Raw genomic sequence first — 24,574 nt, 5'->3', positions numbered from 1 at the left:
TTTTTCAAAGAAATTATAATTTAAGGAAGAAAAAAATGAAAGCACCTATTCACTTTTAGTTTACTTTTCAGGTTATAAGGTTTTTCATAAATATTAACTGCAAAATCCAACATGATAAGATTTTTAAAAATAGACGTTCATAAAATATTTGTATATTACATATATAAAATTTGATTACTTAAAATTATTAATAATAATAACTGAAATAACTCTGACTTCTCATGAAAATTAAATATAATTCCATAAAAACAATTAAACGTAAAAAAAATAAAACATATTAACACAAAATAATATATAAAATTAAAAAGAAAATTAGGGATTCTGTTCTTGATATATAATATATATACAGAAAAGAAGGAAAAAAAAAACAAAAAGGTGGCTATGTAGTCTAAAAAGAATTTAAAAAATAAATGATTTATTGCAAAAGTCGTGGGATATTATTTATTGAAGCCCGTAGTCATACACAGCATACACAACAAAATTTGGCATTGAGTTTCCTCTTCTCTCCTTCGTTGAAAATTATATGTCCAGAGTATGGGAAAAATAAATTATTATATAATAATACTAAAAATTGTCTAATTTTGATAAAGACATGTATTTAATTAAATTGAAAAAAAAATAAAAAATTATACAGTATGTACAAAATTTGGTCTATAGTATCATTGACCTGACCTTTAATTACTTAAACAAAATAATGCAATAGAATGTTCTAATGTATACAAAAGAAAGGCATGACAGTTAATTTCAAATTCGTCGCCTACATTTATTTATTTCTAGAAATAAGGAGAATCATTTAGGGGTTGTTTTGTGTTATAAATTTAATGAATTATTGTTTTTTTTTTATTTAATTAGACTCGAGTTTAAATTAAATTCAATGAACTACATTCAACTAGTATTTAATATATAAATTTGTCAGGATAAGCAAAAATAATATTTTTAAAAAATTATATACTAAAAAATCAAATTAAAAAGTTGATAATTAAACAGTTTAATCATTAATTAATGGATTAGATTTAATTTTTATTTTAGAAATAGATGATTAACTGTATCGATCGGTTATATAATCTTTTTGTATGGTTTTTTTATATTTTTTTAAAATAAATTTTTGTATATAACTTTTAAATTTGTTACCAGTTAACTAGATATTAGTTAAACAATGGATCTCTGCAGTTAATTAAATTAATAGCTAATTAAATATTTACTTCAATTTCTGATTAAAAAATTCTAAAATGGCATGAGTCTGCTTTTTAAATTGCAAATAAAATAAAATCGTGGAATAATAAAAGATGAATCTCTTCTTTTTGATTGATTTTTTAGAAGAAAATTCAAAATTAATATTAGCAATACAGATCAAAAGGGTACAAAGAACAGGATTTTTTCAATTCTTTTTCTAAATTATTATTATTTTTAATAAGGGAAAATGACTGCAATTTTTCATAGTGAATAAAATAAAAATATATTTGTAACCGAACAAGCGGGTATGGTGGAACCGACCGATTGATGAACATGTGATCACATGCAAAATTTTGTTTTTTCGAATCTTTGGAAATGTTTTATTAAAAAAAAAATTGAATTAAGTTTATTCTTTTATTTCAATTAATATATGGGTTTATAAATTATGTTTTTTTTATTAGATTAATTTATTGGGTAGTTTGGTAGTTACTCTTTCGAAAACAACAAATACTCAATTCAATCAATCAACTAATCTTTTATTTCTCACAATTAAAAATACTATTAAGCTTTACAATTCAATCAACTAACTTCTTAATTCCTGATCATGAGATGTCATTTTTGCAATGGCTTGATTGGGAGGCATGCCTTTTGTTGTGGGGATTCCCTCCACCACTTAAATTTAGTTACCTTTCAATTACAATGAATAAATTAGAAATTAATAATGTGGCAAGGTGAAGTACCTTTTCATCCACCTCCATCTAATTCAACGACTCTAATAAAATAGTGAGCCACTTTTATTTGTCTTAATTTTTATCATGTAATATTTCTATTAATTATTTAATATTTTAAAATAAAAAATATTTTTATAAAAATAATATATATATTTATCGTCTGATTAATTTTAAAATTATTTAGATTGTAAAAGGTAGTGTCATTTAATTGCCAAATGACTTTACATATAATTTTTAATATAAAGTCAAACATAGACCTCTGAAATCTAACATCAAAGTTAGAGTGTTCCTATCTCATGATTTCTTTTACCATCTTAATTATCTCACATGGTGTATTTTAAGTCAAAAATTTATGAATAAATTAAAGTTATTCATAAATTGGTTTGAATTTGTCAGAACAAGCAGCATTTTTCTGGACTTCTTTTCAATTTAGAGTAATTAGAATATTACATGAAACCTATGCAATATGAACTCATAAATTAATAAAAAAATCATAGTTATTATAATTATAATATTAGGATTACATATTGAAAGTAATAAATAAACTTACATTTTATTGACATAAGTATTATCATGTACTATCATTATTATTATCTTTTTTAACATTAAATTTGGAAAAAAAAAAGTCTCCTTTTTTTCCCAAAGTCATAATAAGAATGCATATATTACTGGAAGATAGGCCTACTCCAAAAATATAAAAGATGCTAATTTTAATCACTTGAAACACTTAGTGCAAACACATGATAGCAGTCAAAATTAATGGGTTATTTACCAAGTTGTATAATTATTCTCCTTTTTATATTTTTCATCAAAAATTCTTCAAATTTTTATATCTTAAAAAAAAAAAACCTCAACTTAAATAATTGAATATCCAATCTATCACCTCAATGCTTTTGACATCACTCTAAAAAGATCTACAATGATTAATAACCCATTAATTTTTATTTAAAAAAAAAAAAACCCATTAGTTAAACTTTACCAAATGGACAAGATGACACAATCTCTGTATCACATAAAAGGAATAATTGAATAAACAAATACCAAAAAATCCTCTACTATGTCATTGCTTTTGGCAGAAACCAAAGGCAGCTGCATATAACAAGATAAGCATCCTCTAAGATTTTAGTTATAAACATAATATAAAAAAACCATCATTATCTTATACAATTTGAATACTAACTATTATTATTATTAAATTTCTGGCATTATTTCAAAGATTTTTCTCTCTTGGTGGAGTAGCCAAGCAGCCTTCTTTTAATTTTTATTTTTTTTATATTTTTAGTCAAAACATTTAAAGGGTTGATTTCACATTATTTTAGTATTGGTCCAAGATTCACATTTTTTTGGGTTTTCTTGTGAAAAACATTGTTTTGCTTCTAGATCATTATAGTAACAAGAAGTCTATCATTAAGATAACATATGGCTGTATGCAAGGCAATTAAAGCCGCCTTTGGCCTGTTTAGGGATGGTCAAACTGGCTTGCTTTCAAAATTTCTGGTTCTAGAGCAGCCATTTCATGAAAATTTGACCACAATGGTGGGTCATATGATTTTTTGACTGAAGCTAACCAGTTTCAGTTTATAGGCAGATTTATAAGATTAGTCAGATAATTAGTTCGATGATATGAAAATGGGATTTCAAATTCGTTTTGGGATTCACTGTAATTGATGTTCCTTTCAGTAGGCTAAAGACTTCAGTTTGATCTTTTGACGATTTCATAATTTAACATCATGTTGTTAGATTTATATATCTAATAAATAATTGTTTGATATGTGTTTATAAAAAATAAAAAAAAAATTCTTACATTTATTTTAAATATAGTTTTCCTTTTTATTGAATGTGCTAGTAACAATAAACTGTTGAATTATATTTCGTCTTTTATGCACGTTAAGAAAAAAAGTAAACAAAATTATAAAATAAGGATTCTATGAAATCTATATATATTAATTTTTAAATTCTGAAATTATTTTGACATATATATAATTTTTATTTTACCATGTATACTACTTTTGACATACATGAGTCAAGTTTATGTGTAATTTATAATTTTTTATTAATTTATTAATTAATAAATTACATTTCTAATTAAACACGGACTATAATTTTAAGATATAGAATTTTTAATTATAATTTAATATTATATTAACTAATAAATAATTTTTTAATCAGATAATGATATTAAATTTAGCATATTAATTATATTTTAATATTATATTAATTAATAAATTAATATAGAAAATAACATCTTAAATTATATTTCTAATACTATATTTAATAATAAATTAAATTTTTAGTTATATAATAAACTTTTAATTCTAAAAAATAATAAATTTAATTATATTGATATGTTAATTTATAATATTTAAATTAATTACTAAATAATATTTTATATTATTATATTAATAAATTTTTAAATATTTAAAATATTTAAAAATAGTTAGTTTGTTATCAATTTTTAAAATTTTATTAAATAATATCTATCAACTTGATTTTATAATCAAAATAAATATAAAAGTCATGGGGCGTTGATAACGACGTATCCAGTTAATTGCTTTAACTTCTAATGGTCCTAATACAATCTTTTTCGTGTTCCTAAAATGGAGGGCAGAGCTTCAGTGAGAATCAATTTCCAAAATTAATGAGCTACTTAAGCGTCAAGTTATTAATAGGTTTGGCTCGATCCAATTCAAGTTTCCTTTCACTTGTCGAGCAAGAATTGGAAGTGCATGTAATAATCGAGGAACCAGCTTAGCTAGAATTAATAATATGCCAAGAATACTATACACTTGTCATGATACAAGAAATTATGTTGAAGCTTCCACATAGTACCAAAAGTAAAACAAAGCAAATAGGGACTCATTTAGTGGTTCGTACCCCTTAAGCCATTTCCTTGGTTATTTTAAAGCTATTCATGATATAGTGGACACGTCAAAGATTTTATGATGGTTTGGGTTGATGGGTTTTAAACTAGGAATTTTATAAAATTTAAGAATTTAATTTAGACCCTTTGTTTAGTTTGCAAAAAGTGGCATAGATTCATGGATTTTAGTGGTGATGGATCATCGCCTATTGAGATGAATGATCACCTTCAAAGAAAGAATTACCAGAGGTGGACCTTTTGATTCCACTCCAACACTTAAAGTCAGATAATTGAGAAATAAGTAGAAAAATTAAGGAAAAAGTAAAATGTCAGTTAAATTCCATTGCTGGGTTACTCCTAATATGTATAAGAACAGGGGTTGTCTTTCTTATTTATATGACTTCTAGTCAAATTCTACTTCACATATTGGTTGAATTTGTTCCTAACTTTTGTGATTCTGGTAAGTCATTGTTTTGAAATGACTGTAATTAAGTGAGCTATGATCCGAGCAAGTTTACTACTCGAATCTCTTTATATATATATTTATAGGTAATTCTTAGTTGAAAATTCTCAAATTCATCATTTAGAAAAAATGATAAATTATTATAATAATTTTTATTTTTATATCATCCATTATAAATTTAACTATTTTAAATAAGATTTTATTCTTTTTATGTTTAATCTAAATGAAAGAATATTTATTTTCATAAATTTTAAATATATGAAGTTTAAAATTTCTCAATCCATCGGCCTAGGCTTTAAAGTCATTATTTGAATGATTAATATTTTTCTTATCGAAAAATCTTGGTTTGGTCTGTTTATTCATATTGAAAGAGTTTTTAATTTTATGACGTATAAATATAAAAAAAAATAATTATCATTATTATATAGTCCACGATATACAGAGTTTTTAGTAAATCAAATTAATTTTATCTCAAAATTGAGTTTTGGGTTAATAATTTTTACAATTCCATCAAATGGTCTTCCGATTAATACTGTTTTTTTTGTTTATAAGGATTAAGAAAATTGCCGCGTCACACTAAATACACACGGCAAAATTATATTTTATATGAATGTGATGGTCTTATTTTAAAAATGAATATGTATGTTTCTAGATGTCAACCTAAAGATCAAACATAGGAATTTAATATAATATCTAGCATGAAACTTATAAATATATTCTGTTAAGTTGATTTATTTTTAAAGAGAAGCATATTTAAATTCGTAATTTTTATTATTTAATTAATTAAATATTTTAATTTTTAATTCAATCTAGTAAGTATATAAATTTTATTTTTATACTATTTCAAATAATTTTAATTTTTAATTTAATCCGATAAATATATAATTTTTTTTAATAATATTTAAATATTTGTGAAGAATATATATAGACGTATTAGATAAAGTTACATATTAAATAATATTAGATGTTAATAAAAAATAAATTTATTTATATTCTAATCCTATTTATATTGGAAAAAAATTCTGAAATAAGAATTTATACATATATAAATGTTAATGTGTATATTAACCAATTATAAAGTTCTGATCATCAGTTTGATTCGACTGAGGAAATATTTTCAATTACTAACTTTTTATTATTATTAAAAATGTGTTTAATTAATTAGTTTTATATATGCGGTCGTGGCATTTGCCCTGTTAGTGAAGGGATAAAAGCATGGGCTCTACCCCAAAGGCATAGGAGCCCACACGAACTACACACGCAAAAATTAGATTTTTTATTTATTTATTTTATTTATGAATGTGATGGTTTTATAACATGACGGATTATGTATGTTTCTAGATGTGATGGCCATGTAAATCAATATGGATATTTATTTTGCCAATTTTAGGTGTATTAGCCTTGAATAAATAAATAACACACTATTTTATGTTTTAATATTAAATAAATGATATATTTTATTATTTTATTATAAATATATTCTATTTTATTTAATGTATGAATGAAAATATATAGTAAAATCTGTCTAAATTATATTTTTTATTTTATTTATTTTATTTTAAACTCTTAGCTTTATTCACATAATTAATGACTCATGAATTTGGTGCAAAATTGACTAGCAATTAGGTCACTATCTGAGTCATGAATGATGCGACTTGGCTCTGAGTTTCAAATGGGGGAATTTAAGTCCACTTCATGCCATTTATTTATAATTTTAGAATAGGCAAATTCAATCTTCATAATGGATTATCACACCAACCAACCCAATTAAGGGTTTGTTTTTCCTCTCCTATTAAATATTTATTGTGGTAGAATAGATGGACTCACCTCTTTCTTTATAACTAAGGACATACTACTTATAGTTATACCACTTTTACAAAATCTAATAAGAAGAAATGTCTTACTTTGTCGATGACACCAAATTTAATCTCATGCATGTATATGTAGCTTTTCTCCTCAGATGGGAGAAGCATTTAGGAGTCCAAATATATATCAAAGATCTTCTTACAGTAGCTTGCATGCTGGAGCTGTTGTCTCCCTTGGCAATGCAGTAATTCTTTTTAAAATTAATACAATCTTTTTGTTAATGTATATATATATATATATATATATATATATATATATATATATATATATATATATATATATATATATTTGGTTTGCATATTTATTAGTTAATTATATTAAGCTACCCTTTAGAATTTAGGTACTGATATTTCATGTTATTTTGATTATATTTACCACCTGCGGATTGAATATTGGAAACTGCTGGCATTGATTAGAAAAAACAAAGAGAGAGAGAGAGAGATTGGTGAAGATGTAGTAATGGCTGCTACTAAGACCCGGACAAGTAACTTTAGTCCCAATGTATTGGCTGTATCTTCTTCTCAAAACCCTGGAACCAAGTTTTTGTGGTTGGTGGGATTCCTCTAGGAAATCTAGTTATGGTGATGGAGGATGCTGAAGCACCCCATCATTTGCTGTTATTGAGGAATTTTATGTTCCAAGAACAATATCCAGAATCAACCTCTTCTTCGTTGCTCTAGTTGATCCAAAGATCTGACGCGGTTTTTGGGTAAATTGCCTAAGTCCACCCTCGTCTTTTTTCTTTTCTAACAGCAAATATGGTTAAGCATATTAGTGGTTAGGTTAGAAAAAAGGAGAAAAATCTTTTTTTAAAGTGACGAATAGATACCATATTTTGAGAAAAAATATTCCAGATTTAATATTTTAATTTTCGGCACTCAGGTTACCGGACTAAACTCTAATGATTTCATCGTTGTTGTCTAAAGATGATAAAGTTGCATAAATATGATCCAGAAGAGGTGATTTTTCTCTTTCACAATTAAAGTCTTGTTTTTCCTTTCCTGGATTAAAGTGGTATAAATCAAATCTTGATCAAATGCATGTAGGAGTAAGGGGTTGAGAATTGCTCGGCAGCAGCAGACTTTTGATGGTAACAGAGGTAAGACCATTTTTTTTTTTTTTTTTCTGATCTCCTTATCCATTTCATTACAGGTTTAGAAAGCTAATGTTGCAATATATTATTCTTGATGAGCAAACTTTGTCATGGCTAAAAATAAACCTTTAATCTGATATGTGAATACCCTATCTATCACGTCAATGCTTTTGACATTAACCTAAAAAGATCTACAAGGATAATTGACCCATTAATTAAATCTCAAAAAAAAAAAAAACAGACAAGATGACACAATCTTTCTACCACATAAGCCACATAAAGAATAATTGAATAAATAAATACCAATAATCCTCTATTATGTCATTGCTTTTGGCATAAACCAAGGCAAAATGTAACAAGATAAGCATTCTCAAAAAGTTGTAAACAAATTTAAAATCATCATCATCTTCATACATATTATATACATATTAAATTTCTGCATTATTTCCAAATTTGCGCCTCTTGGTGAAGTGATCTTTTTTTTTATATATATATATATAAATGTATTAGTCAAAGCCCATAAAGGGTGGATTTCAAATTTATAATTTTGGTCCAAGATTTTACATTTTTTTTTTTTTTAGCTGTCGTGACAGATTTTTGGAGAACATTACCAAGAAATAGAAATTTAAAACAATATTTAGCTACATGCATGTATTGCGATCTAAGCCGCCTTTGGCCTGGCTAAGAGAGTCAAATCGGCTCGCCTATTCAGTTCCAGTTCTAGAGCAGCCATTTTTATGGGTTTGGAAAATAAGAAATAGGTGGTGGCTCATGTAATTTTTGACTGACCATATTCGCAAATTTCAGCTTATAGAGTTTTGGCATCTTTGTTGGGTTAATCGTCACAATGGTTGGCAGGGGTGGGTGGCTTAACATTTGTGGAGGCCTAGACAAGTTATAGCTATAAGGCTTTTTAACTTTAAATAATAATAAATTAAACATTAAATAATAAATTTGATAAAGAAAATGTGACTTGTGAAAACTAAAAAATTTTGTGTGCCAAGTACTATTAATATCTAGCCAAAAGAAAACATATTATGAGTTTTTTTTCGAAATTTTAAAGTTTTTTTTTAAAAAGAATTTGAGTTAATTAGCAATAAAATAAATAATTATATGAATTTTTTTTAAGGAAAAAGAAGGATAAACAATTTTGTAATAACATTACTATTTAAAAATGATATAATAAAGCTAATAAAGTTAATTAGGATGTTATTATCACTAATGCTAGTTTTTTTAGTATACTGATATTGTAAATTAATTTTAGAATGTTCTTATTTTGTTGACGATTTATTAAGATACATTTTTAAATTTTTTTAATTTTAATTTAATGAAATAATATTTTATATTATAACTTATGAAATAATATTTTACTAAAATTCATATATATAAAAAAAATTAAATTCAGTAGTCGAATATTAAATATTTTATTTATTTTAAAATTAATTGGATTCATTAATTGATAGTCAGTATATATTTATAATACTATTAATAATATCAATTTTAATAATTGAAAATGTCTAAAATTTTATTTTTTTTATCTAATATTTATCTTTTAATACCGTTCAAATTAAAATTAATATTTTATATTAAACTAAAATTGATATGTATAGATAAAATTAAATATGAAATGAAAAAAGAAAAAAACCTTTATTTAAAGTTCATGACTACAAAAATATTAAAAAAAGAAAAAAAAAGAAAGTTTATGGCTATCCGACAGGTAGGAACTCGCCTTATTAGTGAAGGGATGAAGCATGAGGTGTACTGAGCCCACACGAATTACACACGGACACACTAGATTTTATTTTATATGAAAGTTATTGGCTTCGTTTATAAGAAAAAGATTTAATGTTTCTAGATGTGGATATTACTATAATATCTACCATTAATTTATACATAAAAAAGATAATCCTATTTCGTTCATTTATTTTATCACAATCTTTACTATTTCTAATTTGATTTGATTAATGGATGAGTGTATGGTATTTAATGATTCATGAATTTGGTGCATGTAATTGACTACCAATTGGGTCACCATCCGAGTCATGAATGATGATGCGACTTGTTTCTAAGTGTCAACCTGGGGGGAATTTAAGTCCCTTCCATGCCCAACATTTCATGTTATATCTTTATTTCTTGATTTAGTTTTAGAATATATTATATTTTTGTTATAATTTATTACAAATTTTATTTTATTTTAAAAAAGTGAGAAAAAATAAAATAAAATTTTAAAATATTTTAATAAAGTTTAGTAATTTATTAATATTAAATTTAATTAAAAATTTATCTATTTTGTTAGAAATTTAACTAATTTTATAAATTTGATTATATTAGATTTTATATTCAATCTTATTTTTAATTAAAACATATAAATTTTAAATTTATATATTTTTTTAAATTTCAATCAAATATAATATAAATATAAATATTTCTAACATTTTATCAAACACCAACCTCAATCACATTGTTATGTCATATTTTGCTGTTATGAACTTCTTTAACTTTCAGATTGTTCTAATTTTGGTCCAAGAATATTTTGTTTCTTTTTGCTTTTCTTGTGAAATTCTTTTTCCTCTTAAATCATCATACCAAGAAATGGCAAATTAAACCATATAGCTATATGTAAAGCCACCAATGTTATTCCTGCTTGTTATAATCCAAATTAAAGAGTATACTTCCCCAAGAATTTGCTTTCAAGTGGAAATGAAATGCCAGAGTCTAAGACATAAAATTGTTTACATGCTCATCAGCAGCTAAATTACTTTCTAGATTCTGGTGGGCAGTTGAGAAGGGAAGCAAGGGCCTTCTTCAGTATGTCAAGTAGCATTCTTTGGCAAATCCAAAATGGGTGGAGGGCTGGGCTTTCATGGTTGAAACCCCCTTCTGATTTAAGCAAATATGGTATCTAAGCCTTAAACCTTATGGACCAGCATTATGAAGGCCTAATATTTTCACTCTTCCTCGTTTTGGGAAGCTGAAACCTGTTAGATGTGGAAAAGCATCATGGAGTAAGGGAGGGCTCTAGAGTTAGAGATCCAGTTTTTTTGGCATGAAATAGGCTGGTTAGTTGAAGATAGATTGTGAAATTTGATCCAATTATGGGTTATGAGCTGACTAGATGTGAGTCAAAGCTTTGAGATTATGAACAGTAACGAATGTACCATATTTGTAATTGGGAACTTGAAGATATTGTGATGAAATTCACTTGTATGCAGTTCTTATCACAAAACAAAATTTTCAAATTCGTTGGTTCTTTTCATTGTAATTGTGCTGCATCAAGTGGTATAAAAATCGTCTTGACTTACTTCTTTAACTCACCTAAATTACTTAAATTATCAGACCAGTTATAAGCATTCATATGATAATTTTATATCACTTTCAGTAATTATTTACAGTTTCACGATATGATTGGACCCACATACAATATCTTACACCAATCTCTTCTGATTTTACAGTATTTCTTTTTTCACACAAGAAGTATTAACATCATAGTTTTTGATATGGACGTTAAGATAGACGATGGAGGACAACAAGAAAACCAAAGATAAAGGTAAGGATCCATTGAAGATGCTGGCCCAATTCTGGAAAGGTTCTTTAATTGGTATATGCAAGATCGGGAGTTGATAAAGGAAAGCACATCCGAATGGGAGCTTTATTTAATGTTTCTTAGTCAAAGACTAATGTAAATTTGAAATCTCTTATTTAAGTTCGAACAATGTTATTACTTTATTTTTCTTATGTGGCGGTAGGGTTAATAGTTTTACTAGGGTTTCTTATGTTAGGTGGGCTATAAAAACGCCCCTTAAGTTGTGTTTTGAAAAAAATTTAAATTTTGATAAAAATATAGTTGTTGTTTCCTTTGCATATTTGCTTGAATTCTTGAATTCTTGTTGAATGCATAAACCACTTATCAAGGAATTGATCTATCCTTGTGGCGTGTTAAGGGTTAGGGTTTAAAGAACTTAGTTTTCTTTAGGTTCGATCTTGATCAACCATACCGTAATCCTGATTTAAGCGGTTCTTGGGTTTTGAAACTCAATTTGTTCTTGGGTTTCTAAGATAGTAATTCACGGGTTCATAATCATTAGGGTTCGTAGTTCTAATCCTTGGAGGTTCTTAACAGTTTTACTCATCACCTTGTTGATTGCTCAGACAGTATTGTTGCAATTCTTGAAAGAATAGAAGTAAAGGTGTTACAGAGATGCAAATACCAAATAATAGCCTTTTGTTCTGCTAACAGCCCAATTCACCAAACCGGGCCTATACATTTTTGTCCATTTTCTGGATTTTAGATTGCAGCCAAGACACGAAAAGGAAAACGATTTGCCGTTATGTGGAAGACCATTTTGACAGAATTTGAAAGAAGAGAGACCTTTGTCATGGATCCATCCCAATAAGTTCAGGCTTCCGTTTGGCTACCGAGAAAGGGAAAGAAAATAAATAACGTTCTATTCCCCGTTTATATTTTGCTCTTTCAGGAACTAAGGCAAGGTAAAGTTTAGCAATTAATTGATTTCTAGGCTGCCGATATCTAACTTTATTTTATCAGAAAGCGTTTTCTTTTTTCTATTGCATATAAGCTGTTCGACGAAAAACTTGCATGAATTTCTATTTTTTTTGGTTATTGAAACTTAAAATAAGCTACCTTTGTAATTTATATTGACTTCTTTTTGTTTTGATTATTTTACCAACTGGGTATCGCATTTTGGAAGTTGCTGGCATTGTTCAGAGAGCGAGAGAGAGAGAGAGCTTTAATTTGGTGATGTAGTAATGGCTGCTACTAAGAACCGGTCAAGTAGCTTTACTCGCAATTTATTGGCTGTATCTTCTTCTCAAAATCCTGGAATCAAGTGTGGTCCTAATGGCACATTCTTTGTTTCTTCTGGGATATCTGATCTTGACAGTAAGTAATCTTCTTTCATTGCTTTCTTTTACTTTTTACACACACGTAGATAGAGTTGATGTCAAGCATCACTTTATTTAAAAAAGAAAACTTGGCATTGGTTTATAAGTTTCTTGTATGGCAAGTAACTTACTTGTCTGTTGTTCAACGTTTAGAGATACTGGGTGGTGGGATTCCTCTGGGAAGCCTAGTCATGGTAATGGAAGATGCTGAAGCACCTCATCACATGCTTTTGTTGAGAAATTTTATGTCTCAAGGACTTATTCAGAACCAACCTCTTCTGTATTCTAGTCCATCTAAAGAACCGAGAGTATTTTTGGGTACATTGCCTAGTCCATCCTCGTCTAAAGATGATAAGTTGCGTAAACATCATCCAGAAGAGGTGCTTCACTTTTCCAATTAAAGTCCAATTTTGTTGTCTTTCTTTTCTGGTTTAAAGGTAGTTTCGTCGTATAAATCAAATCTTGATCAAATGCAGGAGAAGGGGTTGAGAATTGCTTGGCAGTATAAGAAGTATTTTGGTGAAAACCAGCAGACTTTTGATGGCCACAGAGGTAAGACCATTTTCCTTTCCTTCTCCATTTCATTATTAATTTGAATATTGGTGCTGCTTGGTTCGGATAGCACTAAGGTTGAGCAATATATTTTTCTTGTTGAATGATGTTGTAAGCAAGTGGTTTAAAAAAGCATGCTTCCTGAACTAGCATATTCACTACTCTTCTGTAAGTTCAGCATCAGCTAGATACCATTTCAGTCTCTTTTATATAAGCCTGGGAATGAGCAATTTATTCTGTCTTTCTGTTCTTTCTTCTTTTCTATTTCCATTCTTTTTAATTCCTATTAAGAGCATAACTTTTTATTCAGATAGCAAGCAAGAATTCTGCAATGACTTTGACTTGCGGAAACCATTGGAGAGGCATTTTTTTAGTGGGCAGCGTGTAGATTGTGTTAGTGTGAATGATTCTCCAAATCTTGCCACTCTTCAGGATCGTTGTTCTGCATTTTTAGCTCAGTTTCCTCAGTAAGACCAAATGCTTTATTTTTCTAAATCTTAGGTGAAAATATATGGTTTATTACAGAATGGGCATACATGTGAAGTAGGTCTGCGAAATATGTTACTTTCTCGATCATCTTGACTGGTGGCATTGCACGTGCATTTGCTTGACTATGTATGTCACAATATATCTTACGAAAGTGATAAAAAAATTTTGCTGTTATGAAAAACTTTAAACTGAAATGCAGTTGTAGATGAATATTGTACCAAAACCAAAACAAATAGCTGGTGGCCACGCCAATTCCAACGAGCTCAAACTCTGTTAGCATATGCAGATTAGGATGCCACTACTTTCTTTTCATGTTTCTTTCATTTATTTTAGTTTCTCATCCTGCTTTTAGCTCTAGAAATAGAATAAAGATCTTTTTTCTTTTTTCTTATATGTGGGCTTGTTTGAGGTGATAATGCTTTGGTATTGACTTGTCTGAAGAAGGTGTGTTACGCAACTTGTTTCTTTGACCTTGCGTTTTTATTGCTGTATTTGTCCCCATACTATTCTTACCATCTGTTGGTTCATATCTCCAGAAATGATGGCGGTATTTCTTCCATTGGTCGTATTGCTATTCAGTCATTATGTGCTCCGCAATGCGAGTATTCCAACAAGGTCTGCGGGCAATTATATTTTGCTTCTTCTCTTGATTACCTTAAGATTGTGGTTTTTAGTTTTAAAATTGTTACAAATTTCTATACTGTTTTATACTGAAGAGATTTATTAAAGTGATAATGATGTTGTATTTTGCCACTTTTCACAAAGCTGAGAACCGCCGTTGCTTTTTTCTTCTTCTTCTCTTTATTGGTCCATATACATTGTTAATTCCAGATTCAGCAGGCATTACCCATTTACACTTTGTAATATATGGTAATTGCAGGAATGGGAGGTGCTTTCTTTTATAAGATCTCTGAAAAGCATGCTACGATCTGCAAATGCGGTTGCTGTTATTACCTTTCCACCTTCTCTTCTTTCAGATTCCTTTTGCAAAAGATGGCAGCACATGTCGGACATTTTACTTTCTGTCAAAGCAATCCCAGGTTTTTTTATTTCACATGTGCTGTTTTCTTGTATGCTTCAATTGTTATCCAACTTCTCTGAACTGCTTTCTTGATTTCTCTCAGATGATGACAAGGAACTGGCCAAACTCCTGACTGGTTACCAAGATATGATTGGCTTCCTTAACGTACACAAAGTAGTGCGAATCAATACTCAGGTACCGTGTCAAAGTGGTTTGCTGCAGTTATATCTGAAATGCTATACTTCTCTTCGTCTGTGTTTATGCATGGGCCTGCTTACATACACTGTGGGCAGCGAGGGCCTCCCTCCTTACCCACTCTTGCAGTTGTAGCTCATTGAAGTTAAGATAAGATGTTTTTTTTTTTTTTTTGCATGGCCCTGAAACAGATTAATTTAGTCTTTAGTTCAGTGTCATTGTTATTGTTGGATCCTATGAGTTTACTTTAATGTGGTTTGTTATGTTGTTGTTCTAGAGCTTTTGTTGATTTTTCAAATAAGAATTCCATGTAGAATACCAGCAGTTTTGAGTATACGAAAAGACCTCTTTAACATTTTGTTCATTTATTCTTCATAGTCTTACTGATTTCAACATGGCAACAGGTTCCTCTGATTCTTGATGCAACAACATTCTCAATAAAATTGCACAAGCGTAGATATTTGGTTTTAGAATGTCTAAATCAAGCTCCTATAGATAGTTCAAGTGGGAGTTCATATGGAGCATCTGGCAGTTGTTCTGGCTCTTCCAAAACTGGAAATCTTGATTTTTAGCAAGACTGCATACTGCTACAAGTGGAATTCCTTCCACCTTATAGAAGTGGCACTAAGAGCTGGCCCTGAATAGAGGAACAAAGTATTTCTCCTGTTGTCTGAATTTTTGAGACCTTTTCTCATCAATTGGCTTGCGATCATCTCATTCAGTATTTTGTAACTCAATCAACTTCAGAAACAGGGTCTGGTCCGTCAGTCCTGCTGCTGGCACTGCCATATTCATTATGGGATTTTAACTTCAGTTAGTTTGGTCCATAGAACCATATTATGTTGGTGGAGTATTGCAAAATTGAGTTGATATAGCTATGGAGAGCTGAAGTGTGAAACACTATAGTTTTTGTGTTCATGCTAACTGCAAAAGAAACAGTAGCAAGATAGAGCTTTTTATATTGTCTAATGCAGTATTCTTTGTAATATTATTCTGGCTCATGCAGCTTCTTTGAATTTATATTGTCTCGGGTTACCCATTTGCTCTTCTCCTGGATCAACTTTCAATGGATTTTACAATTTTGCATTAGAAATTTGAAAGAGTTTGAGCATTTAACTAGTTTGCTTTCTAACAGTTACAAAATAAATATCTTTCTTTCTTTCTTTTTGTCCATTAGATATCTAATGGGCTATGGAAACACCTGGGTTTGAGCAAAATTTCCAATAAACTGAAAATTGAACCGAATCGATTATTGTTCAGTCAGGTTCGGTTATTCTTTTGTAAGTTAGGTTTATTTGGTTTAGCTTTTTTAAAAACTGAAAAAATATTGGTTTGGTTTAGTTTTATGTTAAAAAAAATTGAAATAACCGATTTTTAATTATATTATTAAAATTTATTTTTATTTTAATATGAAATTTAATTTTTAAAGTGATTTTAAATTCGGTTTGGTTATTGTAGTTTACATCCTATTTGGTTCATATTTATATACAATTTGATTATTTTAATTTATTTAAAAAATCAATTTTGATTTGATTTATTTTCAAAACTGAATCGCTTTATTCAACAGATATAAACTAAATCGACCGAATGCTCACCCTTTGCCACACAAGTCAAGCCTTGTTTAGTATAAAAAAAATTGAGTTATCTATTTCCGAGAAAATTCTTTTGATTATACAATCTAAGCATAACTAAAATCTCTATTTGTGCTATTTTCTCTTGTTACTTGTCTCATATCAAAGGAATCCTCAATTCTTACTAAAATCTTTAATTAATAATAATCACCAAACATTATAAATCGAATTAATTTTACAAAAATGTAAAATAATTGTTAAAACACCCAACAGTTAGTTCTTTCTTTTTTTGTTTAACATTAGGCCTACTACAGGGAAATTTTCAAAAATACCATTAAATCAATCGAAATATTGGTTTTAATGTGTTTTTTTTTTAATACTGTTTTCTATTTTTTTTTTTAAATTTTTGATATGGTTATTATTTAGTTAGTTTTCAATTGTTTGTAGGTTATTTTATCCAAAAGTAAAAAGAATCAAAAGACAACTGAAATCATAAATTTGAAAAAGAAGTTAAAAAATCAATTTTTTGGTATTTTAATTCTGTAAAAACGAAAAAAAAAAAAATCATAACTTTGATTAAAAAACATGATAATTTTCAGAAAAACTATAGGTTATGGGCCGGGAGTGGTCCAGCAAGAATTGGAGATGATGCATATAGTTATGGCATTGTATTTATCAAAATAATAAATGTTAGTAACTTTGACCATCTAACGTTATCAGTATGCCTTACAACTAATTCATTTTCGCTCGCTTTTAACTTGCCGCGAATTCTCTCAATATTCGTTTCCAAACATGGCCACGAGATCCCTGTGGCGCACCAGGACCAAACTTGCGGTGGCAGCCACCGCAATTTTAACAGGCGGTGCTGCCGCCACCGTCGCCACTTCCGATGATCCGGCAATGGCACTGAAACTTTGCACTACCGTCCCTGTCCGCCTCGCACGTGACGCCATAACTGCCGCCTCTATCGCCTTTGGTATATCTCAAATACTTAGCCTATAGTTTAAACTTCTTCTATTAGAAGAATATCACATTTAGATTACTCATTTCATTAATTTTACTAATACTCTTAATTTTGAAGTTTATTTTATATTATTTAGTTTAATGAATCATTTCATGAGTTCTGACAGGTTAGGTTAATTACTTAAATTAATAATTCCACAATATGTATCTAAAACCTTGTAAAGGAATTTTTAATGAGATTTTAGTAACTTATAGGAACATAATTGAATTATATGTTTATATTATGTTTGTCTTTTCGTGATGATGATTTTTTGTATATTATTACTAGATTATGAATACTCATTATTGGGACTACCGGAAGGAAGTGCTGAGGGGTCTAAAATGAAACATGAGGTTCACTTAAGGTCTGCTCGGAAGCTCCAGGAACTATGTTTCAAAAATGGAGGAATATATATCAAGCTTGGTCAACACATTGGACAGCTGGTATTGCTTTCATTATGCTTTCTTAACTATCGTTTAGTTTCTTTTTGTTATTGGTTTTATCTATTCACTTAAGGCATGCATTTGGCACCCTTCAGAATTGGAGTAGAATCCAATTCTAGGAGTAGGATTCCACTTTTTTGTTTGGTTGACAAGGAATTTAAGTTTTTTTTTTTCTTCAAAGTATTTTGAGATATTTTTGTATTTAGATTGATTTAATTTTAGTGAAGATAACATTTTCTTTTTATTTAGAATTCTTCATGCAGCTTTTATTTTATTTGCTCATCTCGAAAAAGGTTTGTAATTTGATTCGTCGGACTTAAATGTCCATTTCTAAGACCTATGAAATCTGCCTTTACCTTATTAGAATTTGGATGGTTTGTTGGGTATTTATGCCGTTACCCTATGCTTGGAAGTGGGAGGAAAGAGAGAGGAGGGGGTGGGGGTGGGGGTGAGGCGTGTGTGTGTGTGTGAGAGGAAGGAGAAAGGCCGAGTGCACCAGGAAGGCAGGCCAAGCAGCACCAGCTGCATGGAAGGCTCTAGAAGGCAGCAGATGCTGGAATATTTTCTAGGAGAAAGGAAGGAGAGAAGAAAATTATGTGATTTTAAACCTCATGGGAAAAATTTCTTTCTCTTCAACATGAGGAGAAAGGTGAATTAAATTACTCTTTACCTTCTTAAAATATTAATACAGAAAATAATCTCATTTTATTGAAAGAAAAAAAACATGAATTTGGGCTTATTTTCTTTAATCATTTTCTGTAAATAAAAAAGTTATTTTCTCCTCACTTTCTCCCCCTTGACTTTCACCTCTTTTCAAACCAAATGAAAAGTACATAATTTTATCCCTTCATTTTCTTCCCCCCTGCTAAATTTTTTCCCAAACAAATAGTTAATGATTACAGCATTGGATAATAATTGTTTCTTTCTTCTTTTGTTCAGGAGTATTTAGTCCCTGAGGAGTATGTCAAGATAATGAGGGAGTCGATGCTGAATAAATGTCCAGTCTCTTCATATGATCAAGTGTGTGAAGTTTTCAAGAAAGAGCTTGGAGAAACCCCAGATAAAGTATGTGTCATTTGTAAAGTCCTTTGGGACCATGGCATACATGTAAAAAAACAGTAGAACATCTTTTAGCTGCTAGTTTGCATTTGTTTAATTTAAGTTCTGAGTCTTACTATTATCTGCAGGTTTTTGTTGAATTTGATCCTGTTCCTATAGCAAGTGCTTCTCTTGCTCAAGTTCATGTTGCTCGGACAACTGATGGGCAAAAAGTTGCTGTGAAGGTTTTCATTATTGTCACTTTAAATAAAAATAGGTTTAATATGTATGTGCTAGGTTGAATTATATTTCTTCAAAATTATATCTGTATTTAGGCACAACTTTGCCATTTAATTTTCTCGAAATTCAGGTTCAGCACACTCACATGACAGATACTGCGGCTGCAGATAATGCATCTGTTGAAATGATCGTGAACACTCTACACTGGCTTTTCCCTTCTTTTGATTACAGGTATTATTTTTATTTTTTTGTAGCCCAGCCCAACTAGATTGGGATTGCAACTGTATTCATTTGAGGCAAGTTTTTATTGATGGCTCCTTGGCACCAGTTACTTGTACGGTCTTCTTTCTTATAGGGAGACTGCTTGGAGAGCTGGCTATTCATAATTAAATGATACATTTCCTTTTTAATTTTTCGGATGTACCTTTCTCTTATCTGTATGAGTGGATAATGTTTGGTCAATTAAAGTTTCTTTGTTTCCATTTCCAGATGGTTGGTTGCTGAAATGCGTGAAAGTGTACCTAAGGCAAGTAGGTTTTAGCATTTTCTTAAATGTTTTGAATGTTCAAGATTTTTTAATGCATGTCCAAATACCTTGAAAACAATTTTGAAGAAAATGCTTTATCTATCGCAATATGTTTAAGTCCCTTTCCTTCCCTCCATCTTTCTATCTTTTTTGATCTAGCATAATTTATTAATTGTTAGCTTTACATGCGACCATCAGGAACTCGATTTTTTAGTTGAGGCCAAGAATAGTGAGAAGTGCCTGCACAATTTTCGGAAGCTATCCCCTCATATTGCAGACTATGTCTACGCACCAAAGGTTCATTGGAACTTGAGCACTTCAAAGTTGTTAACCATGGAATTTATAGATGCTGCACAAGTGAATGATGTGAAGGCCATCCAAGGACTTGGAATTCAACCTTGTGAAGTTGCAAAATTAGTAAGTTCAAGGCCTTGATATGTTGTTGGTTTTAAATTTCTTTGCTAGGAAATTGGCATATCTGATAATAACTGTTGCCTTCAGAGAATTTGCCTCCTTAAAAAAAACCATATATAGCAGGCTCTCAGGAAAGGTGTTCTAGAAGTAGTTCAAGGTTTAGCATGTTGCATTGACACAGCCAATTAAAAGATTCGTAATGTCTTAATTTTATGTGGCAGTCAAGAATTCAATTATTTTAATGACAGGATGTAATGTGGTGCACTGGGTGAAGAATAGAATTAACTAGTTGAGGAGTAGCAACATGATATTGGGACATTGATTTCAGGTGTTGCATTTGAGGCTTCTATAGGGGCAGTCAATTATTCCCCAGCCAATTTGAATTATGTGTATAATTGGCCTAAAGCTAATTGATCTTTGAGCTGTAAATTCTGACGCTAATTTTTTTGAGATAATAATGTTGCTTGTTATTTTGCAGGTTAGTCAAACTTTTGCTGAGATGATGTTTAAACATGGATTTGTGCATTGTGACCCACATGCTGCCAACTTATTGGTTCGCCCTTTGCCTTCTGATAGAAGAAGCATTTTAGGTGAGTGCTACTTTATGCTGACTTGCGATTGAGCTACTCTTGTGTGCTTTTAATGATCATGCCATCCAAAATATCATTCTTATTATTATTCAAAGGTTGATCCTTGGTCGTAGCAAAGTTGCTCCATTTTAACTTGGAGTTGGAGGTCATGGTTTAAACTGCAGAAGTAGCCTCCTTGCAAATGCAAGGAAAAGGCTGTACATCTTACTCCCCAAAGCCTGCAACGCAGGAGGTCTTGATTAGTGGGACACCCTTTATTTTTATTTATTGTCATAATTAGACTGATTAAACTTGTGAGCAAGTTACACTGCTGATTATTCACTTCATTGACTGTTGTGTTTTTTCAGTAATTATCTGGGTTTTGAAGCTTCTGAATTCATTTTGGAAGTTTATGGAGATCTTTTGCATCTCTTAGTCTCTTGTTAAAACTCTGAAAGCTTTAGCTGGATAAACCTAGAAGAATTTTGTGGTAATTATTTGAAAGCACAACAACTCGCAGTCATTTGAACATTTTAACTCAACAGTATCTACATGCTTTAAATATGATTTTGAATTTCTTAAAAATTCCTGCGTTATTTGACTGGAAAGCACATAATCTGTCTTGTTAGTATCCTTTGTTGAATAATCCCAATGCATAGATTTCATTTAACTGCCATCGGAAGATGGGTATCTGACAAGCTGTTACTATGAATAGTTGAGCTTGGCTAAAAGCTCAATATTTCCATGGCAAGTTGGTTCATTTTTTTTCATCTCAAAGTGTAGACATTGTACAAGATATGCGGCGCTTTTCTCTCCAGAACTTCTTTATATGTTAATGTTGACTAGTAATGCTCCTTGCGTATCTGCTCCATGCAGTACCCTTCTCCTAAAGCTTTTGTACTCTATAATTTCAGTTATGAAGTACTCATTCTTTAGGTTTTACCTTTTATACAGGCAAGAGAAAACCACAATTAATTCTTTTGGACCATGGATTATATAAAGAACTTGACTTCACTACTAGATTTAATTATGCTGCCCTTTGGAAGGTAAGAAAATCTGGCCTCATTGGACACTATTCTTTTCATTATTCGTGGATCTGCATTTTCCAGTGTGAGTGAATAATAATATTTTGATGTATAATGTTTGCCACAGGCATTGGTATTTGCTGATGCTCATTCAATAAAGGAAAATAGTGTTAAGTTGGGTGCTGGAGAGGATCTATATGCACTATTTGCAGGAATTCTTACTATGAGACCCTGGAATAGGGTTGTTGACTCAGCTGTTGATCATTTGGTTATCCAAGGCAATGACAACGAGCGTTCGGAACTACAGGTCTAGTTGATCAATAATTTATCTTGATTAGTACTGGTCTTTTAACATATAAATGATTTCCTTAAGAAACGAACTATGGGCCTATTATTGAAGGTATCTTGTTATGATGGTGAAATGAATGGTCTCTAGATTCTTACCTTCTTGTTATACAATGGCTACCTTTTGCAGATGTACGCATCTCAGTATTTTCCTCAGATTTCAGAGCTACTAAGGAGGCTACCGCGTGTGATTTTGTTAATGTTGAAGACCAATGACTGTTTACGAGCAGTAAATAATTCTCTGGTATTGTACAGCGCTTGACCTCTTTGTTGCCATTTACTTTTTATTGACTCACAGTATTATGATACATGGAACTGAGTCTGATCTGACAAATTTTCCAGGAAGCCATATGAAATTTGTTCCTGTCATGGGTGCATTAAATTTCCATGTCCCTTTTGTCATCCAAATAGAAATGAAGTGATACAATGAGATCGTCCTTGGCTAATCTCTACATTCCTCCATTTTGGAGGATTCAGACTATTAACTATGCTGTATCACACCTTTTACTACTTGGGTAATACCATGGGAGAAGCACCCCATACATGTTAATAAATGCTCAATGTTGATTGTGCTCATCCATAAAGCGCAGCGGAAATCAAAACCTGGAAGAACCTATTCCTTGTGAAATTAAGCAGCAGTATTAAAAAGAGTGATGGAAATTTTTATGTCTGAGTTGAATAGGTCTTTGCTAATACTACAAGTGTGAAATCTTCATCCATGAAAAATGTTTGTTTTCTATGCTAAGGATTAGGGAATTTGGGGATGTGATATATCCAACTGCTGAACATCTACGTGCTTATTTATGGAACTAAATAATTTTATGTGCATAGCTGATACAATCTTCTGTTTATCGATATTCATTTGATTTGATGAGGAAAATTACTGAATTATCTTTCTTCTTTGTCATGCATGGCAAACAGTTGCAGGGATATTCTCTCGAGACATTTTTCATCATCGGAAAAGTTTCCTCCGAGGCAGTTATTGAGGCGAAGAAGTTGCAAAGAAAATCCTTTTTAAGTAGGTTAGATATATGGCTGGAGGAAATCTTGTTGGAGGCTCGACTTCTGGCAATGCAGATAGCACTGTGGCTTTTACAAGTTAGAAGAGCTTTGACAGGTTCATCCTAGAAATCACTATAAACTCATTATAAGGACCCAATTTCTTTTACCTTCTTTTTTTTTTTCCTCTAACCATACTAGGGTCCCATTCTTTATCTCCATACCTCACAAATAATGCAATAGCCTGCTAAATTGACACACATTGATTTGTTTTGTCCTTGGTGAAAAAGGAACAGATATATGTTGTATTCATTCTTTTTCCGTGTGTCATATTCACATTTTAATATGGGGGTTAATTAATGCCCCCCACAAAACCCCATCAATTGGGAAAGAGAAAACTACAAGAAACCCATTGTATGCAAGAATAACATCAAAACTTTAGATTTTTGCTGTTTATTTTCTTTCAAGTATCATCTATTAAGGATCTTATTTGGTTTATTTTTTATCATTGTCTATTGGAATTAGCTTTTGTGAAACTGAGAAAGACCCTGGTCTTGCTTCGAGTCTTGTGGAATTTGCTGTATTGAAAAGATTAAAAGTACAGTGTGTGTTAATCTTTTCCTCTTTGATTGTTGGGATTTTAGGGTAACTTGCTCTTCTTGTACAACATTCTAGATGCACTGTATTTGCTAATGTTTACTTGTTCAACCCTGTGAACTCTGATCAGTCCTTCCACATGAATTTTCCACCACTAAACTGAGTCATGCTTGTCTTGTCAAGCATATGCCGACTCCTCTCTCGTGGCTTGATGTTGATAGTGTCCTTTCTGCCAGATGCTGTTCATTTTCGGAAACACGTTAACACAAGTAGTCAGTGTTGTGTTTGTTCACACACAACAGTTTTTAGCGACTATTATTGCACCTTCCTGTGGGTGTGTCCAATCAAGACCACAACTTGAGTTAGGCCATCATCTGGAAAAGAAAAGGAAAAAATTGTTTTCCCAGCTCAGGAAAAAAAATCATAGAAATAGTTTTTCTGGTTTTCTCAGCTTACTCT

General features: G+C 30.3%; 2 protein-coding genes across 3 annotated transcripts; both read left to right on the top strand.

The window, feature by feature from the left end:
- The first annotated feature begins 12,272 nt into the window (after positions 1-12,272).
- On the top strand, positions 12,273-16,384 carry LOC8276146 (elongator complex protein 4). Of its 2 annotated transcripts, XM_015728036.3 has the most exons (10): positions 12,273-12,674; positions 12,896-13,086; positions 13,242-13,468; positions 13,565-13,640; positions 13,951-14,107; positions 14,571-14,573; positions 14,666-14,744; positions 15,010-15,169; positions 15,254-15,345; positions 15,750-16,384. In XM_015728036.3, exons 2-10 carry the CDS (start codon positions 12,954-12,956, stop codon positions 15,915-15,917), a joined length of 1,095 nt encoding a protein of 364 aa, XP_015583522.2. In that variant the 5' UTR covers positions 12,273-12,674; positions 12,896-12,953; the 3' UTR covers positions 15,918-16,384. The 2 variants fall into 2 exon arrangements, with proteins under 2 accessions (XP_015583522.2, XP_002533644.2); XM_002533598.4 differs by lacking the exon at positions 14,571-14,573 and having other exon boundaries at positions 12,277-12,674.
- A 1,014-nt stretch (positions 16,385-17,398) lies between these two features.
- On the top strand, positions 17,399-24,016 carry LOC8276144 (putative ABC1 protein At2g40090). Its single transcript, XM_015728038.3, has 12 exons — positions 17,399-17,892; positions 18,208-18,362; positions 19,302-19,427; positions 19,550-19,645; positions 19,771-19,871; positions 20,130-20,166; positions 20,365-20,583; positions 21,059-21,170; positions 22,104-22,195; positions 22,302-22,481; positions 22,650-22,763; positions 23,441-24,016. The coding sequence occupies exons 1-12, from the start codon at positions 17,709-17,711 to the stop codon at positions 23,645-23,647; spliced, it is 1,623 nt and encodes a 540-aa protein (XP_015583524.2). The 5' UTR covers positions 17,399-17,708; the 3' UTR covers positions 23,648-24,016.
- Positions 24,017-24,574: the final 558 nt, after the last annotated feature.

This window comes from Ricinus communis, chromosome 6 (genome assembly GCF_019578655.1).
Source record: "Ricinus communis isolate WT05 ecotype wild-type chromosome 6, ASM1957865v1, whole genome shotgun sequence".
Taxonomy (NCBI): Eukaryota; Viridiplantae; Streptophyta; class Magnoliopsida; order Malpighiales; family Euphorbiaceae; genus Ricinus; species Ricinus communis.
The sequence above is the reverse complement of the archived record's forward strand: the minus strand, read 5'-3'. Positions and strand labels throughout refer to the sequence as shown.

What these genes read in the sequence shown, in the direction of transcription:
- LOC8276146 (XM_015728036.3), top strand. Translation starts at nt 12,954, where the DNA reads ATGGCTGCTACTAAGAACCGGTCAAGTAGCTTTACTCGCAATTTATTG. An exon ending in GACTTTTGATGGCCACAGAG is followed by an intron (nt 13,641 to 13,950) that starts GTAAGACCATTT and finishes CTTTTTATTCAG; the next exon opens with ATAGCAAGCAAGAATTCTGC. An exon ending in TAGTGCGAATCAATACTCAG is followed by an intron (nt 15,346 to 15,749) that starts GTACCGTGTCAA and finishes ACATGGCAACAG; the next exon opens with GTTCCTCTGATTCTTGATGC.
- LOC8276144 (XM_015728038.3), top strand. Translation starts at nt 17,709, where the DNA reads ATGGCCACGAGATCCCTGTGGCGCACCAGGACCAAACTTGCGGTGGCA. An exon ending in GTCAACACATTGGACAGCTG is followed by an intron (nt 18,363 to 19,301) that starts GTATTGCTTTCA and finishes TCTTTTGTTCAG; the next exon opens with GAGTATTTAGTCCCTGAGGA. An exon ending in ACGAGCGTTCGGAACTACAG is followed by an intron (nt 22,482 to 22,649) that starts GTCTAGTTGATC and finishes TACCTTTTGCAG; the next exon opens with ATGTACGCATCTCAGTATTT.